The 19312-nt window shown below is 35.7% G+C and overlaps 1 protein-coding gene across 1 annotated transcript in view; it reads right to left on the reverse strand.

The window, feature by feature from the left end:
- The window catches only part of LRRIQ3 (leucine rich repeats and IQ motif containing 3), a 204074-nt gene that overhangs the window by 76273 nt on the left and 108489 nt on the right, over positions 1–19312 (reverse strand). Inside the window, exon 6 of the mRNA XM_005678463.3 lies at positions 9798–9906. Within this exon, the coding sequence (XP_005678520.2) occupies positions 9798–9906 (109 nt within the window). The remainder of the gene's footprint in view (positions 1–9797; positions 9907–19312) is intronic.

Consider the following 19312-nt stretch of genomic DNA (forward strand, 5'->3'; position numbering starts at 1 on the left):
AGACTAAGAGAAAAACATAGATAAGGATCAAATAGCTAAAATCAGAAAAGGGGGCTAATCAATATTACAAAAATAAATATTATGAGTACTATAAACAGTTATATTCAAATAAATTGGAAAACTTAGAAGAAATGGTCAAATTCCTAGAAATATGCAATGAACAATGAATCATGAAGAAACAGAAATTCTAAATGGATTTATAATTCACAAGGAGATTGAAAAATAATCAAAGACATCCCAACATTTTCCCAAAGAAAGCTGAAGACCAGATGGCTCCCTTAGTGAAGAAGAATGAATAACAATACTTCTCAAATTCTTCCAAAAAATTGAAGAGGAAGGATTACATCCTAACTCCTATGAGGTTATATTATTAGCTTGATACCAAAGCCAGACAAAGAAACTATAAATAATGAAAATGAATATACTTTATGAATATTGATATAAAAATCCTCAACAAAATTCAATTAAACAGCATATTTAAAATATTACACAGAGACCAAGTGGGAATTATTCTTGAAATCCAAAAAATGGTACAATATATGAAAATCAATGTAATATACATTAACATAATGAATTAAAAAAACACAATTATCTCAGTCAGTGCAGGATAAAGAATGGCAAAATTCAACAAATTTTGATAATAAAAAATACCCAACAAACAGGGAACAGAAAGGAACTACCTTGCTTGCTAAGTGGCTCAGTGATAAAGATTCTGTCTGTCAATGCAGGAGACACACAAGAGTTGGGTTCTACTCCTGGGTTGGGAATATCCCCCGGAGGAGGAAACCCACTCCAGTATTCTTGCCTGAAAAATCCCACAGACAGAGAAGCCTGGTGGGCTACAGTCCATGGGGTCACAAAGTGGCAGACATCACTGAGAACACATGCATGCACACATCTCAACATAAGTTAGTATAGGAAATTAACATTACTTTGCTGACAAAGGTCCGACTAGTCAAAGCTATGGGTTTTTCCAGTAGTCATGTATGGATGTGAGAGTTGGACTATAAAGAAAGCTGAGCGCCAAAGAACTGATGCTTTTGGACTGTGGTGCTGGAGACTCTTGCGAGTCCCTTGGACTGCAAGATCAAACCAATCAATCCTAAAGGAAATCAGTCCTGAATATTCATCAGAAGGACTGATGCTGAAGCTGAAGCTGATGTGAAGAACTAACTCATTGGAAAAGACCCTCATGCTGGGAAAGACTGAAGGCAGGAGGAGAAGGGGACGGCAGAGGATGAGATGGTTGGATGACATCACCGACTCGATGGACATGAGTTTGAGCAAGATCTGGGAGTTGGTGATGGACAGGGAAGCCAGGTGTGCTGCAGTCCATGGGGTCGCAAAGAGTTGGAGATGACTGAGCAACTGAACTGAACTGAGGGTAACAACAAGGTCTTCCCTGTTGGCTCAGTGGTAAAGAATCCACCTGTCAATGCAGGAGATGAAGGTTTAACCCCTGGTTTGGGAAGATCAGCTGGAGAAGGAAATAGCCACCCACTCCAGTATCCTTGCCTGAAAAATCTCATGGACAGCGGAGCCTGGTGGGCTACAGTCTATGGGGTCACAGTCAGACATGACTGAGCATGCATGTATGCACAAACCTCAACATAATTTACATCATATGGGAAAATATAAGGGCTTCCCTGGCGGCTCAGTGGTAAAGAATTCACTTGCCAATGCAAGAGAAGCGATCTGACTCCTGGGTTGGAAGATCCCCTGGAGAAGGAAAAATCCACCCACCCTAGTATTCTTGCCTGGGAAATCCTATGGACAAATGATCCTGATGTGCTACAGTCCACTAAGTCACAAAAGAGTCAGACAAAACTTAGCAAATGAAAATAACAAGAAAATAACACACTTAACATCACAGTCAATGTAAAATACTGAAAAAATTTCCTCTAAGATCATGAATAAGACAAGGATGCCTACTTTTGTCTCTTATATTTAATATAGCACTGGAAGTCCTAGCCAGACCATTTAGGCAAAGAAATGAATTAAAAGACAGGCAAATTAGGTAGAAATAAAATTATCTCTCTTCATAGAGGACATGATCTGATATTTAGAAAAATCTTGAAGATTTTAAACACACAACACACTCTGATACGCCCTCAATCCTGTCAAAATTAATAGACAAATTCAGCAAAATTACAGAATACAAGCCAATACACAAGTATCTTTGTTTTTCTACACATTCTCAAAGAATCCAAAAAGGAAATCAAGAAAATTCCATTTATAATAGTATCAAGAAGACTACCATACACAGAATAAACTTAACCAAAGAGGTGAGGAAACTGTACATTGAAACCTTAATGCATTGATGAAAGAAATTAAAGATGACACAAGTAAGTGGAAAGACATCCTGCATTTATGAACTTGAAGACTTAATATTGTTAGGCTACTATTCAAAGTAATCTACAAATTCAATGCAATCCATATAAAAATCCACTTTTTCTCACACATAAGCCTCCAGTTTAAAACCTACTGCAAAGCTTTGGTAATCAAGACAGCATGGCTCTGATATAAAGACAGACACACAAATCAAGGGGAACAGAATAAGAGCCCAGATGTAAACCCCTGCAGGTATGGTCAAATGACTTTCAACATGGGTATCAAAACCATTCAATGGGTAAAGGACAACCTTTCAACAAAATGTTGGAAAAACTGCGTTCCATATGCAAAAAAGTGAAACTGGACCCTTACTTTGCATCATATGCAAAATTAACCCCAAATGGATTAACAGTCTAAATATAAGGACTAAAACTATAAAATTCTTAGAGGAAGACACAGGGCAAAAAACTTCATGACAGGATTTTGAATGATTCCTTTGTTATAACACCAAAAGCACATACAACACACACAAAAACAAATAGCCCGGGGGAGGATATATGTATAGGTACAGCTAATTCACACTGTTGTACAGCAGAAACTAACATACCATTGCAAAATAACAACCTAAATACCTCAACTTCATTAAAATTTTGTGCATCAAAAGTAGGCAATCCACAGAATGGGGGAAAATATTTGCATATTACATATCCAAAAAGGGGTTGATATTGAGAATATATATATAAATCATACAACTCAACAACAAAAATCAAACAAACTAACAAGGAAATGGGCAAATGATGTGAATAGATAATTTTTCCAAAGACGAAACACAAATAATAAATAAACACAATAAAAATGCTCAACATCACTAATGATTATGGAAAAACAAATCAAAACCACAATGAGATATGACCTCACAACCACTACGATGGCAGTAACAACAGCAACAGAAAATAACATCTGTTGGTCAGTATGTGGAAAAATTGGAATTCTTGTGCACTAATATTGAGAATGTAGAGTGGTATAATCATTGTGGAAAAAAGTATGGTAGTTCCTCAAAAAAATAAAAATAAAATTATATCATCCAGAAATTTCACTTCTGGTTATACACACAAAACAACTGAAAATAGGGTCTCAAAGAGATATCTGTACATCCACGTTCATAGCAGCATTATTCACAACAGCTAAAAGGTGAAAGCAACCCAAGCGCCAATTGACAAATGAATGGATAAAAACATGGTACCTAGTTATAATGGAACATAATTCAACCTTAAAAGGAAAACAATTTTGTTACAACATGGGTGAACTTTAAAAATATTATGTTAATTAAAATAAGCCAGTAAATAAAGGGCAAACATTGTATAATTCCACTTATATAAAAATACCTGTAGTAATCACACTCATAGTAATTCTAGAGACAGAAGATAGAATGGTGATTTCCAGAAAAGGGGAGGATGGGAGGAATGGAAGTTAGTGTTCAATGGGTATAACATTCCACTTGAAAGAGTTTATAAAAAGCTCCTGCAGATGGATGGTCATGATGGTTGTACAATATAAATATGCTTAATGTACAGTTAAGATGGTTACAATGGTATGTTCTGTGTTATATTTAATATATGTATTATATTAAATAAGACAAGAAAAACATTGACAAATGATGGATATAAATTTTCAGATTGAAAAGTCACAATAAAAAAAGAAAATCTTCACCAGCAAACAAATATCTGTGCCAAATCACTGCGAAATTGCAGAATACTTGGTACAGAGATAAACTGCTAAATGTTTCTAGTCAGAAGACAAAAACAACACATAGAACTTCACACACATCAGAATGAGAATAACATGGCAATGGACTTCTCAAAGGTAACACTGGAAGCTAGAAGACAATGAAGCAATTCTGAGAAAACTATGAAGACTCTGCACAGTTAAATCATCAATTAAGTATATATGTAGCATAAAAATATTAGGCTTTTAAGCTTTTTAAAATTACTTCTAATGTATAATTTCTCTGTAAACTAGTAAGAAAGTATTGTATTAATATAAGAAAATAAACCAAGAAAAAAAGATATAGAACCCTGTAAACAGGTCATAACACAGTATACGAGACAAATGAATTCTCAGGATCACAGTACTGAATGAATACACCAAGATGAAGTGATGTACCAAGATGACAGCTGTTAAAAACAAGTTTAGAAAGCAAGTAGTCCTGATTAAATTAGCAAATTAAGGTATCAAGCAGAAGTATATTGAAAAAAAATATATGCATGGATGTGCTTGGTGAGAGTTGACTCTTACGAGGTTTCCAAACAAGGTTTTAAATAATAGTATAAGAAAGCAAACATAGCCTACTATATTGTGTGACTCAGCTGTAAGTAGTTATTTATATAGCCATAATTAAAATGTTAATTATTAATTAATCCCAAAATAGTGAGAATATTATTCTATTAAGAGAAAATGGGAGGGGATACGTTAAGAATGTGTATTAGGATTTATAAATAATAAATTATAAATAAATTATTATAAATAAATCTCCATCTATTACAGTAGAAATTGCATACAAATTCTAAAATTAAAAAAGAAATTTTACCAGAATAAATATATAACTTGGAAATATGAAAGTGAGTAACAGAAGAGTCATCAAAAATTATTAAAGTTTATTGCTCTGGGGAAGCTACAAAAGTAAGTAGGAGGATATGGAGCATGGGACCACTATATGTCCTTCATTTCATTTTGGCTTGTAAACCTAGGATTTAAATAATTGGATTAAAATAACATTACTTTTAAATAAAAGATGCAGAGCTTTAGGAAATACATAAACTACATGAACTTAATAGAGAAGTGATGAAATAACAAACAAAGCCATTGACAAATAAGAATATGGTAGAGTTTGATGAGTTCACGTACACAGAAGACAAAAAAACAGGAAGGATAAAGACATCACCATGAATTTTTAAAAAGAAAAATAATCAAATATTTAAGAATTAAAAGGATGGAGGGAGGGAAAAATGGGGAACTAGGTTTAGATATTATACATATCCAGTTATACAAGATGAAAATGTCGGAAGGATCTGCTGTGCCTATAGCTAAATGTATTGTACACTTAAAAAATCTGTTAAGAGGGTAAGCCTAATGCTAAGTGGTCTTATCATAATTTTTAAAGGGTTTAAGAGAAGATTGGAAATGGTCAAACAGGAGAAGGCAAGAGTGAATGTGGACATTTTAGGAACCAGCGAACTAAAATGGACTGAAATGGGTGAATTTAACTCAGATGACCATTATATCTACTACTGTGGGCAAGAATCCCAGAAATGGAGTAGCCATCATAGTCAACAAGTCCAAAATGAGATACTTGAATGCAATCTCAAAAACGACAGAATGATCTGTTAGTTTCCAAGGCAAAACATTCAGTATCACGGTAATCCAAGTCTATGTCCTTATCAGTAACACTGAAGAAGCTTAAGATGAACAATTCTATGAATACCTACAAGACCTTTCAGAGCTAACATGCAAAAGAGATGTCCTTTTCATTACAGGGGACTGGGATGCAAAAGTAGGAAGTCAAGAAACACCTGGAGTAACAGGCAAATTTGGCCTTGGAATGCAGAATGAAGCAGGGCAAAGGCTAATAGAGTTTCGCCAAGAAAACGCACTGGTCATAGCAAACACTTTCTTCCACCAACACAAGAGAAGACTGTACACATGGACATCACCAGATGGTCAACACTGAAATCAGACTGATTATATTCCTTGCAGCCAAACATGGAGAAGCTCTATACAGTCAGCAAAAACTAGACCGGGAACTGACTGTGGCTTATATCATGAATTTCTTATGGCCAAATTCAGACTTAAATTGAAGAAAGCAGGAAAAACCACTAGACCATTCAGGTATGGCCTAAATCAAATCCTTTACGATTATACAGTGGAAGTGAGAAAGAAATTTAAGGGACTAGATCTGATAGTAGACACAGTACCTGATGAAATATGGATAGAGGTTTGTGACATTCAGCAGGAGACAGGGATCATGACCCTTCCCAAGAAAAAGAAATGGAAAAAAGCAAAATGGCTGACTGAGGAGGTATTACAAATAGCTGTGAAAGGAAGACAAGCAGAAAGCAAAGGAGGAAAGGAAAGATATACCCATTTGAATGCAGAGTTCCAAAGAATAGCAAAGAGAGATACGAAAGCCTTCCTCAATGATCAATGCAAAGAAATAGAGGAAAACAACAGAATGGGAAAGACTAGAGATCTCTTGAAGAAATTTAGAAATATCAAGGGAACATTTCACGCAAAAATGGGCTCAATAGAGGACAGTAATGGTACAGACCTAACAGAAGCAGAAGATATTAAGAAGAGGTGGCAAGAATACACAGAAGAACTGTATAAAAAAGATCCCCATGACCAATATAATCATGATGGTGTGATCACTCACCTAGAGCCAGACATCCTGGAATGTGAAGTCAAGTGGGCCTTAGGAAGCATCGCTAGGAACAAAGCTAGTGGAGGTGATGGAATTCCAGTTGAGCTCTTTCAAATCCTGAAGGATGATGCTGTGAAAGTGCTGCGCTCAATATGCCAGCAAATTTGGAAAACTCAGCAGTGGTCACAGGACTGGAAAAGCTCAGTTTTCATTCCAGTCCCAAAGAAAGGTAATGCCAAAGAATGCTCAAACTACTGCACAATTGCACTCATCTCACATGCTAGTAAAGTAATGCTCAAAATTCTCCAAGACATGCTTCAACAATACATGAACCCTGAACTTCCAGATGCTCAAGCTGCTTTTAAAAAGGCAGAGGATATGGCAAAAACCAATACAGTATTGTAAAGTAAAAAAATAAAAAAATAAAGCAGGTGGGTACCTTGGGGAAAAAAAAAAAAAGGCAGAGGAACCAGAGATCAAATTGCCAATATGTGCTGGATCATCAAAAAAGCAAGAGAGTTCCAGAAAAACATCTGTTTCTGCCTTAAAGACTATGCCAAAGCCTTTGACTGTGTGGATCACAATAAACTGTGGAAAATTCTGAAAGAGATGGGAATACAAGACCACGTGACCTGCCTCTTGAGAAATCTGTATGCAGGTCAGGAAGCAACTGTTAGAGCAGGACATGGAACAACAGACTGGTTCCTAATAGAAAAAGGAGTACGACAAGGCTATATATTGTCACCCTGCTTATTTAACTTATATGCAGAGTACATCATGAGAAATGCTGGGCTGGAAGAAGCACAAGCTGGAATTAAGATTGCTAGGAAAAATATCAATAACCTCAGATATGTAGATGACACCACCCTCATGGCTGAAAGTGAAGAAGAACTAAAGAGCTTCCTCATGAAAATGAAAGAGGAGAGTGAAAAAGTGGGCTTAAAGCTGAACTTTCAGAAAACTGTTTATGGCATCTGGTTCCATCACTTCATGGGAAATAGATGGAGAAACTGGAAATAGTGGCAGACTTTATTATGGGGGGCTCCAAAATCACTGCAGATGGCAACTGCAGCCGTGAAATTAAAGACACTTACTCCTTGACAGGAAAGTATGACCAACCTAGACAGTATATTAAAAAGCAGAGACATTTTTTGTCAACAAAGGTCTGTCTAGTCAAGGCTACGGTTTTCCAGTAGTCATGTATTGATGTGAGAGTTGGACTATAAAGAAAGCTGAACGCCGAAGAATTGATGCTTTGAACTGTGGTGTTGGCAAAGACTCTTGTGAGTTCTTTGGATTGCAAGGAGATCTAATCAGTCAATCCTAAAGGAGATCAACCCTGAGTATTCACTAGAAGAACTGATGTTGAAGCTGAAGCTCCAATATTTGGCCACTGATGAGAAGAGCTGACTCATTTGAAAAGACCCTGATGCTGGGAAAGATTTAAGGCAGGAGGAGCAGAGGACGACAGAGGATGTGATGGTTGGATGTCATCACTGACTCAATTGACATGAGTTTGAAAAAAACCCTGGGAGTTGGTGATGGACATGGAGGCCTGGCATGTTGCAGTCCATGGGGTCACAAAGAGTCAAACACAACTGAGTGACTGAACTGAACTGAATTGAAGAGAAACTTTGAGGAAAAAAAAAAAAAAAAGCAATGCCCTTCTAATTTGGACCAAAAGGAGATCCAACCAGTCCATTCTAAAGGAGATCAGCCCTGGGATTTCTTTGGAAGGATGATGCTAAAGCTGAAACGCCAGTACTTTGGCCACCTCATGTGAAGAGTTGACTCATTGGAAATGACTTTGATGTTGGGAGGGATTGGGGGCAGGAGGAGAAGGGGACGACAGAGGATGAGATGGCTGGATGGCATCACTGACTCAATGGACGTGAATCTGAGTGAACTCTGGGAGTTGGTAATGGACAGGGAGGCCTGGCGTGCTGTGATTCATGGGGTCACAAAGAGTTGGACACGACTGAGCGACTGAACTGAACTGAACTGAACTGAATTATTTTACAGAACTGGTTTTATCAGTCTTCTGTGAAAGTCAGAGATAAAGAAAGTAATGTCATCTGCTTAGAGTACAACATTTTATCAGATGAAATTCTGTAAAAGCAAAATAAAAACAAGTACACATATGATGGTGGCGTTAGGGGTAAAGAACTCATTTGCTAATGCAGGAGACATAAGAGATGAGAGTTCGAGCCCTGCGTTGGGAAGATCCACTAGATGATGGCATGGCAACCCACTCCAGTATTCTTGTCTGGAGAAACCAATGGACAGAGAAGCCTGGTGGGCTACAGACCATACGGTTGCAAAGAGTCAGACATAATTGAGGCGACTTAGCATGCATGCACAGATATGATGACCAAAATGTTATTAAGATAAAAGTTTTTGTGCAATAAGAAATAATTATCTTCAAGTCTGAAAGACATTTTATATCATTTTTAATTTAAATGATTTATATTAATCTGATAATTGACAGATTTCCTGAAGGATGTACCATGCTGACACAGTTATACAGTAACAAAAAAATTCAATATGGTTCTTGCTAATGTGTGTGTGTGTGTGTGTGTGTGTGTGTTTTCAGTTGCTCAGTGTGTCCAACTCTGCAACCGCACATATTGTAGTCTGCTACAGTCCTCTTCCATGGGATTTTCCCAGCAAGAATAGTAGAGTGGGTTGCCACGCCCTCTTTCAGGGGATCTTCCTGACCCAGAGATCAAATCTACATCTCTGCGTCTCCTGCATTGTAGGTAGATTCTTTACTGCTGATCCACTGAGGGAGCCCTTCTTGATAATACTTATTTCTAATTCCCAACTGCTAGTCAAAATCAGGGCTTTCATATTCATGAAACAACTTTCTGAATATATATATATTTATAAAATATTAAATGAAATATAGATATTTTATTTATAAGTTTCAACATATATTTCATGGAGTTATATTTATAGTTCAAATTAACATGCCCAATGTTTAACAAATATAATTACTCTTCATCAAAATATGTTTATTAAATATAATTTAAAAATTCATATAACTAACCTTTTTGAATGAGATATCTTGGTTTTCTTGTTTTTAATTCATATAAAATAGAAGAAACATGTTTTCTCTGTTCAGTAGAATATTTTAAATCAACAGGAGAATATATACTCTGTGGAAAAAAAATAAAAGCAATGACAATAATGATAATATCTCATATATGTTTTAGAGTTCTCAAAGAACTCTCACATGTATTATAATACATTATCATGATTGACTTTTATTTTAAAAAACAACATCAAAACCTCTGTGAGGTAGGCAGAGTTTAAAATAGATGAAAAGAGTTCCATTATGTATGATTCTGATAAACAGCCCGCCTATTAAGAGCTGATGATATACTCAAGACAATGTTCTAACAGAGACTGAGGGGAAGGGAAAGGGGATCTGTCAGGAGGGTGACATGACAAAGGAACTCGAAGGGAGAAGAAATAAGAATAAACAAAAGAAGCAAGAAGCTTTCCTTCAGAGAGCCTGAAGGAAGATTCTAAGAAAGAAGGGACAAAATTATTTCACAGAACACTAAAAGACAGTAAAACAGGAAGAAATAACTGGGGCCAGAATTATCACAAGCCTTAAAAGTATGTGTGGAAAGGATAATAAGTAGCATACTGATAAGGAGCTCTGTGGAGAGCAGAGGCACTCTCAGATGTAAACCATACAATCCCTGTAAACTGGTTGGGAATGATTTAATAATTGATACTGTGTTATCTCTTTCTTCACAGTCCATTCAGGATTGGTACAGATAACTACTTGAGCATCAAGTATCATATCTATATTTCAGTCAGCAAGATGGAACAAAGGATAAAATAAAAGGGCACAGGCCATGTTGTCTTAAGGAACTTTCCTAGAGGCCCTTCCAGTAACTTCTGTTCACATCTCATTGACTTCCCACAACTGAAACTGAGAAGGCAAGAAATGCAGCCTTTGTGCTATGGACTTTACTTCCTGGAGTAAAATGGCGGGTCTGTTACCAAAAAAGAAGAGAAGGACATTTGTACACAACTAACACATTGCTACAGAAAATAAAAATAAAAAAAAAAATATATATATATATATATACATATATCTATCAGAATTCTAGGAAGGGACAAATGCTTGTATTAGGAAAAACCTTTCCAGGATATTATGCTTTCCTTGATGAGAACCACAGGTCTAAATTTTGATGATTCATTGGTCTAAATTTTGATTAGACATATATATTTATATGTGTGTATGTGTATATATATATATATTTGTGAATCATAAATATATTTGTAATTTGTAAATATATTTGTGAATTTGTATATATATATATATTTACACACACACATATATGTGTATGTGTGTGTCCTCAGGTAGATCTCTTTTCTGAAATTTGGTTCTGTATATTTATCGAATACTTGTATAGTATTTATCATATTTGCCATTATTTTACACTCTTAATAGATATTAATTTATGTAACACTCATAACCATTATTAACTGAGCTCTTTTGAAAATCTCACAGACACAACATACTCAAGAGTTTTGATGTCATATCTTTCCTCTAAACCTTTTCGTACTTATTTCTAGTTCTTAGGCATAGTAGTACCTTCATCCAAGGGGAGAAACTCAAAGAAATTCTCTAATATATGATAGGTGATAGAATTTTTAAACAGATTTTTTTTTCATAGTCCCCTTGCCTTAACTGTCCAGTTGTCAAAACCTCTTTTACTCTACAGTTTAGAAGGAACACTTGGATATGTGTTCTAGTCCCCTGTATTCACAATTTTATGAACAAATTTCTGTACCATATAATAGACATATTTAATTAAATATCCTTGAATTTCTTTTTATCTTTAAAATTTTATATGTCCTCTAAATTATTTTTTGAAAGCACAGTCTCTCTGTAGTGACTCATTATGCAAGGAATTTTCTTTTTAATGTTTTTGTTAGGTACTCTGTATTATCTGGTCCTGGAATGAATCTCGATTTTTATCCTGCTCTAAAAAATCCTTCCCTAATAACTTTTACTCAACACTACTTTAGTTTCTTACATGACAAAAGTACTACTTTTTGCTAGAAAGACAAATAGGTAGCTACTTTTGAGCTCACCTATTCTCTCTATATTTAGAAATTTTTCTTAAGGTTATCAAGAATAATTATAGTAATACACAGTAACACATTATCAAAGAATGGCAACATTTTAAGTAATGCTGGTTCTATTTTCATTTGGGCTCAATTCTCTCCACTAAACAAAGTATGACAGAAAAATGTAGACTACTGTTTTGCAACCAAATCTTAACAATCAATTTCAAAGCCTTTTTCAATCTCAAATTTGTCCATCAATCTTCTTCATGACATATTATCATTCTCATATCCTTTTACTTCTATGAATTTTGCTCTGTTTTGGTAACCACGTTCTGTCTCTCCCTCTTAACAATGTAATTCATCATATGTTAAAAATCAATTCAAATTCTAATTCAGTGATAGAAATGGACTGTTTCTTTCTTTACGATCTCACACTTACATTCCCCTTATAAGAAAATAATAAAAGTAGAATGAAATGGTACATTTAACAATTCTTTTTCTACTAGTACTTATTCCTTTACCCCTCCAGAAGAATAGAAAAAATTTTAAATGTATATATTTGTCAAATCTGAGTAGCCAAACTCTATTAAAAATAGTTTATTTGCAGAATCATGTAATTTTAAAACCATCAAGTCAAATCAATATATATATTCATTTGCCCCCTTATCCTTTTTAATATATAATTCACATATCATTGTTTGTCATAATTTAAAATAATTTTCCCTTCCTTGGATTTTATAAAAGAAGAATCCATGACACAGGGTGCATATGTAATGTGAAACAAATCTATAGAAAGATGATCAGAGTCTAAAACTTCAAATGAACTGAGACTTATATAAGCTGTTAATATAAATAAAATCGGATTTTTGTTTTATATACTACAATTAAAAAAAGGAAGGATGTACCCATTTATTGATTGATCTTCAAAATCACAGAGAAAGCAAGTCATGATAACACTGGAGATAATCTAATAAGTATCTTGTTTTCTATAACGGAAAAGATATTCTATTAACTAAAGTGCCTTAACCTTACACTGGTCTTCAATAACTTAGGGAAATATTTTAAGGATTTTTGGTAGCATTTAGAAAAGAAATAATTACCAAGGAGCAGTATATTTGAAAACAAACTAATTACATCAGGTATAATTTTATTTTTAACAGAGTCAGGACCAGGTTCAAATACCCTTTATAAGATAGACCCAACAACGTTTGATAAATACTTTCACTACTTTACCGAAAGATAATACGATTAGATACAGATCAGAGATGCTGGGTTATCATATGGAAAAGAGCATGGATTAATAAAATGAAGGGAACTCTCTAATGTCATGATACATGGACATGTTCTTAGCCCTATGCTGATCAATATTTATCTGAATGATGTGACTAAAACTGTAAGGAAAATTCTTATCAAATTTTCAAAGGAGGTGGTAAAAGAACAAAATCAGTTAAGATCAGACAAATTTAAAAGACTACAGATAGATGGAGCAATGGGTCAAATTGAAATAGATGAATTTTAATAGGAATAAATACTGCAGTTGGGGAAATACATTTAATCACTAAAATAATATTATTGAAAACATGAATGATAAAAATATTTTAACTAAGACTATAGTAAAAGTCTATTGTGTGATGACTTTTATGCTGTATTAAGCATTCTATCTAGAATGAGGGAAATGAAAGTCTTACTATATTTATTTCTGATCAGAACCATAGCCAAAGTACTATGTCAGGTCAGGGCAACATATTTTCAGATTAAAGATACCCTGGACTATGAAAAGAAAGGAGCCTACCTACTGAGTTATTTTTAAAATAAGACCTACATAAATAAGCTATGCATAAGCGTAGAGAAGAGGTAATAGAGATCCAGGCTTCTCATGTCCTCCAACTTCAATCTTCCTTATCTTCTAAAAGGATACCGTTCTCTTCTTCAAATCATAGAAATTTAGAATTTCATCTCTATTTTATCCTTTTTCTGAAACGCTTTAAGTCATCAGCAAATCTTGGCAATTCTACTTTCTAAATCTATTTCAAATCTGTTTGCTTCTCTCTGACTTCACTTCACTTTTCTTTTTTTTTTTTTGTTATCTATTTTATTTTTATTTTTTTAATTTTAAAATCTTTAATTCTTACATGCATTCCCAAACATGAACCCCCCTCCCACCTCCCTCCCCATAACATCTCTCTGGGTCATCCCTATGCACCAGCCCCAAGCATGCTGTATCCTGTGTCAGACATAGACTGGCGATTCAATTCTTACATGATGGTATACATGTTAGAATGCCATTCTCCCAAATCATCCCACCCTCTCCCTCTCCCTCTGAGTCCAAAAGTCCGTTATACACATCTGTGTCTTTTTTCCTGTCTTGCATACAGGGTCGTCATTGCCATCTTTCTAAATTCCATATATATGTGTTAGTATACTGTATTGGTGTTTTTCTTTCTGGCTTACTTCACTCTGTACAATCGGCTCCAGTTTCATCCATCTCATCAGAACTGATTCAAATGAATTCTTTTTAACGGCTGAGTAATACTCCATTGTGTATATGTACCACAGCTTTCTTATCCATTCATCTGCTGATGGACATCTAGGTTGTTTCCATGTCCTGGCTATTATAAACAGTGCTGCGATGAACATTGGGGTACATGTGTCTCTTTCAATTCTGGTTTCCTCAGTGTGTATGCCCAGAAGTGGGATTGCTGGGTCATACGGTAGTTCTATTTACAATTTTTTAAGGAATCTCCACACTGTTCTCCATAGTGGCTGTACTAGTTTGCATTCCCACCAACAGTGTAGGAGGGTTCCCTTTTCTCCACACCCTCTCCAGCATTTATTGCTTGCAGATTTTTGGATCGCAGCCATTCTGACTGGTGTGAAGTGGTACCTCATGGTGGTTTTGATTTGCATTTCTCTAATAATGAGTGATGTTGAGCATCTTTTCATGTGTTTGTTAGCCATCCGTATGTCTTCTTTGGAGAAATGTCTATTTAGTTCTTTGGCCCATTTTTTGATTGGGTCGTTTATTTTTCTGGAATTGAGCTGCATAAGTTGCTTGTATATTTTTGAGATTAGTTGTTTGTCAGTTGCTTCATTTGCTATTATTTTCTACCATTCAGAAGGCTGTCTTTTCACTTTGCTTATAGTTTCCTTTGTTGTGCAGAAGCTTTTAATTTTAATTAGATCCCATTTGTTTATTTTTGCTTTTATTTCCAGAATTCTGGGAGGTGGATCATAGAGGATCCTGCTGTGATTTATGTCAGAGAGTGTTTTGCCTATGTTCTCCTCTAGGAGTTTTATAGTTTCTGGTCTTACATTTAGATCTTTAATCCATTTTGAGTTTATTTTTGTGTGGGGTGTTAGAAAGTGATCTAGTTTCATTCTTTTACAAGTGGTTGACCAGTTTTCCCAGCACCACTTGTTAAAGAGATGAGCTAACACCTATCCTACTCAAACTCTTCCAGAAAATTGCAGAGGAAGGTAAACTTCCAAACTCATTCTATGAGGCCACCATCACCCTAATACCAAAACCTGACAAAGATGTCACAAAAAAAGAAAACTACAGGCCAATATCACTGATGAACATAGATGCAAAAATCCTCAACAAAATTCTAGCAATCAGAATCCAGCAATACATTAAAAAGATCATACACCATGACCAAGTGGGCTTTATCCCAGGGATGCAAGGATTCTTCAATATCCACAAATCAATCAATGTAATTCACCACATTAACAAATTGAAAAATAAAAACCATATGATTATCTCAATAGATGCAGAGAAGGCCTTTGACAAAATTCAACATCCATTTATGATAAAAACTCTCCAGAAAGCAGGAATAGAAGGAAGATACCTCAACATAATAAAAGCTATATATGACAAACCCACAGCAAACATTATCCTCAATGGTGAAAAATTGAAAGCATTTCCCCTAAAGTCAGGAACAAGACAAGGGTGTCCACTTTCACCGCTACTATTCAACATAGTTCTGGAAGTTTTGGCCACAGCAATCAGAGCAGAAAAAGAAATAAAAGGAATCCAAATTGGAAAAGAAGAAGTAAAACTCTCACTGTTTGCAGATGACATGATCCTCTACATGGAAAACCCTAAAGACTCCACCAGAAAATTACTAGAGCTCATCAATGAATATAGTAAAGTTGCAGGATATAAAATCAACACACAGAAATCCCTTGCATTCCTATACACTAATAATGAGAAAGTAGAAAAAGAAATTAAGGAAACAATTCCATTCACCATTGCAACGAAAAGAATAAAATACTTAGGAATATATCTACCTAAAGAAACTAAAGACCTATATATAGAAAACTATAAAACACTGATGAAAGAAATCAAAGAGGACACTGATAGATGGAGAAATATACCATGTTCATGGATTGGAAGAATCAATATAGTGAAAATGAGTATACTACCCAAAGCAATCTACAAATTCAATGCAATCCCTATCAAGCTACCAGCCATATTTTTCACAGAACTAGAACAAATAATTTCAAGATTTGTATGGAAATACAAAAAACCTTGAATTGCCAAAGCAATCTTGAGAAATAAGAATGGAACTGGAGGAATCAACTTGCCTGACTTCAGGCTCTACTACAAAGCCACAGTCATCAAGACAATATGGTACTGGCACAAAGACAGACATATAGATCAATGGAACAAAATAGAAAGCCCAGAGATAAATCCACACACATATGGACACCTTATCTTTGACAAAGGAGGCAAGAATATACAATGGAGTAAAGACAATCTCCCTAACAAGTGGTGCTGGGAAAACTGGTCAACCACTTGTAAAAGAATGAAACTAGATCACTTTCTAACACCCCACACTTTTCTAGTATAATCTATAATCATTTCTTCCAAACAGAAATATCAATGGTTTCCTATTGGTCTCTGCCTTGCTCTCACAAGATATATTTACATTTGTCAAAAGGTAACTCTGAGCATTGTTTTTCTTTGGCTTTAAAATCCCATAATGGCCATCCAAGGTCCTTCAGTTTAGTCGCTCAGTCATGTCCGACTCTTTGCGACCCCATGAATCACAGCACGCCAGGCCTCCCTGTCCATCACCAACTCCCGGAGTTCACTCAGATTCACGTCCATCGAGTCAGTGATGCCATCCAGCCATCTCATCCTCTGTCATCCCCTTCTCCTCCTGACCCCAATCCCTCCCAGCATCAGAGTCTTTTCCAATGAGTCAACTCTTTGCATGAGGTGGCCAAAGTACTGGAGTTTCAGCTTTAGTATCATTCCTTCCAAAGAAATCCCAGTGTTGATCTCCTTCAGAATGGACTGGTTGGATCTCCTTGCAGTCCAAGGGACTCTCAAGAGTCTTCTCCAACACCACAGTTCAAAAGCATAAATTCTTTGGTGCTTAGCCTTCTTCACAGTCCAACTCTCACATCCATATATGATCACAGGAAAAACCATAGCCTTGACTAGACGAACCTTAGTCGGCAAAGTAATGTCTCTCCAAGGTCCTTACTATGTCCAAATCCTAATTATGAGACACAAAAACTCAGTAAAATATGGCTCTCAAATACACAATCAAACTATCTTGTGCTACTCAACTTGGTTAATTATACTCCTACTATATGGATTTCATTCAGTCCCTTGAACCCAATCCAACTGAACAAGCTACTATATGCCTCAGTTCCTTGTGTAAGCTCTTTCCTCTGCCTAGAACACTCTCCTTCCTATACTTTTCATGACTAGCTTCTTATCCTTTATGTCTTAATTTTAAATATTATCCCCTCAGAAAGAAAACATTTTGTGAAAATCCTATGAGAAGTAGGCATCCTCCTATTATTCTCTATCTCAGCACCTTATTTAATTCATAACATTTATCACAATTGTATTTGTTAACTAAGGTTATCTATTTTTTCTTAGAATCTAGTCCACAAAGCACTAAGAACTTTGCTTATCTTGTTTACTCAAAGTAAAGAGTGGCCCTTGGCACTCAGCACATACTCAATAATTATTTATTACATGTGGAATGAATAGTATTAAAGAGAAGTGCTAGAAGCAATGAGTGGAGGTTTAGGAACATTGGCTAACAAAATACAAACTCATTTTTTGGAAATAGTCTAACAACTAGACATTGCTGTTCGGTCGCTAAGTCTTGTTCAGCACTTTGTGACCCCATGAACTGCAGCACGCCAGACTTCCCTGTCCTTCACTGTCTCCCACTGTTTGCTCAAACTTATGTCCATTGAGTCAAAGATGCCATCCAACCATCTCATGCTCTGCTCTCCCTTCTCCTCCTGCCCTCAATTTTTTCCAGCATCAGGGTCTTTTCCAATGAGCTGACTCTTCACTTCAGTGGCCAAAGTATTTCAGCTTCAGCATCAGTCCTTCCAGTGAATATTCAGGGCTGATTTCCTTTAGGATTGAGTGGTTTGATCTCCTTAGTCCAAGGGACTCTTAAGAGTCTTCTCCAGCAGCACAACTCAAAAGCATAAATTCTTTGGCACTCAGCCTTCTTTATGGTTCAACTCTCATAACCATACATGACTACTGGAAAAACCATAGCTATTACTAGATGGACATTTGTCAGCAAAGTGAAATCTCTTCTTTTTAATATGCTGTCTAGGTTTTTCATAGGTTTTCTTCCAAGGAGGCAGTATCTTTTAGTTTCATGGCTACAGTCAATGTCCACCGTGGCTTTGGAGCCCAAGAAAATAAAATCTGTCATTGCTTCCATTTTTTTCCCCATCTATTTGCCATGAAGTAATAGGACCGGATACCATGATTTTTGTTTTTTGAATGCTGAGTTTTAAGCCAACTTTTTGCACTCCCCTCTTTCCCCTCATCAAGAGGCTCTTTAATTCTTCACTTTCTGCCATGAGAGTGATATCATCTGCATATCTGAAGTTTATATTCCTCCTGGCAATCTTGATTCCAGATTGTGAGTTATCCAGCCCAGGATTTCACATGATTTACTCTGCATAGAAGTTTAAAAAGCAGAGTGACAATATATAGCCTCGATGTAATGCTTTCCTGATTCTGAACCAGTCCATTGTTCCATGTCCAGTTCAAACTGTTCCTTCTTGACCTTCATATAAGTTTCTCAGGAGACAGGTAACATGGTCTGGTATTTCCATCTCTTTAAGAATTGTCCAGAGTTTGTTGTGATCCACACAGTCAAGGCTTTTACATGGTCAATGAAACATAAGAGGACGGTGTTTCCCTTGCTTTTTCTATGCTCCAACATATGTTTGCAATTTGATCTATGGTTCCTCTGCCTTTTCTAAATCCAGCTTGAACATCTCAAAGTTCTCGGTTCACATACTGTGAAAGCCTACTTCAAAGATTTTGGGCATTACCGTGCTAGTATGTGAAATGAGTGCAACAGTACGATAGTTTGAAAATTCTTTGGCATTGCCTTTCTTTGGGACTGAAATGAAAACTGACATTTTCCTATATTGCTAGTTTATATTTTTTATTTTTTTAATTTTAAT

This window comes from Capra hircus, chromosome 3 (genome assembly GCF_001704415.2).
Source record: "Capra hircus breed San Clemente chromosome 3, ASM170441v1, whole genome shotgun sequence".
NCBI classification, from domain to species: Eukaryota; Metazoa; Chordata; class Mammalia; order Artiodactyla; family Bovidae; genus Capra; species Capra hircus.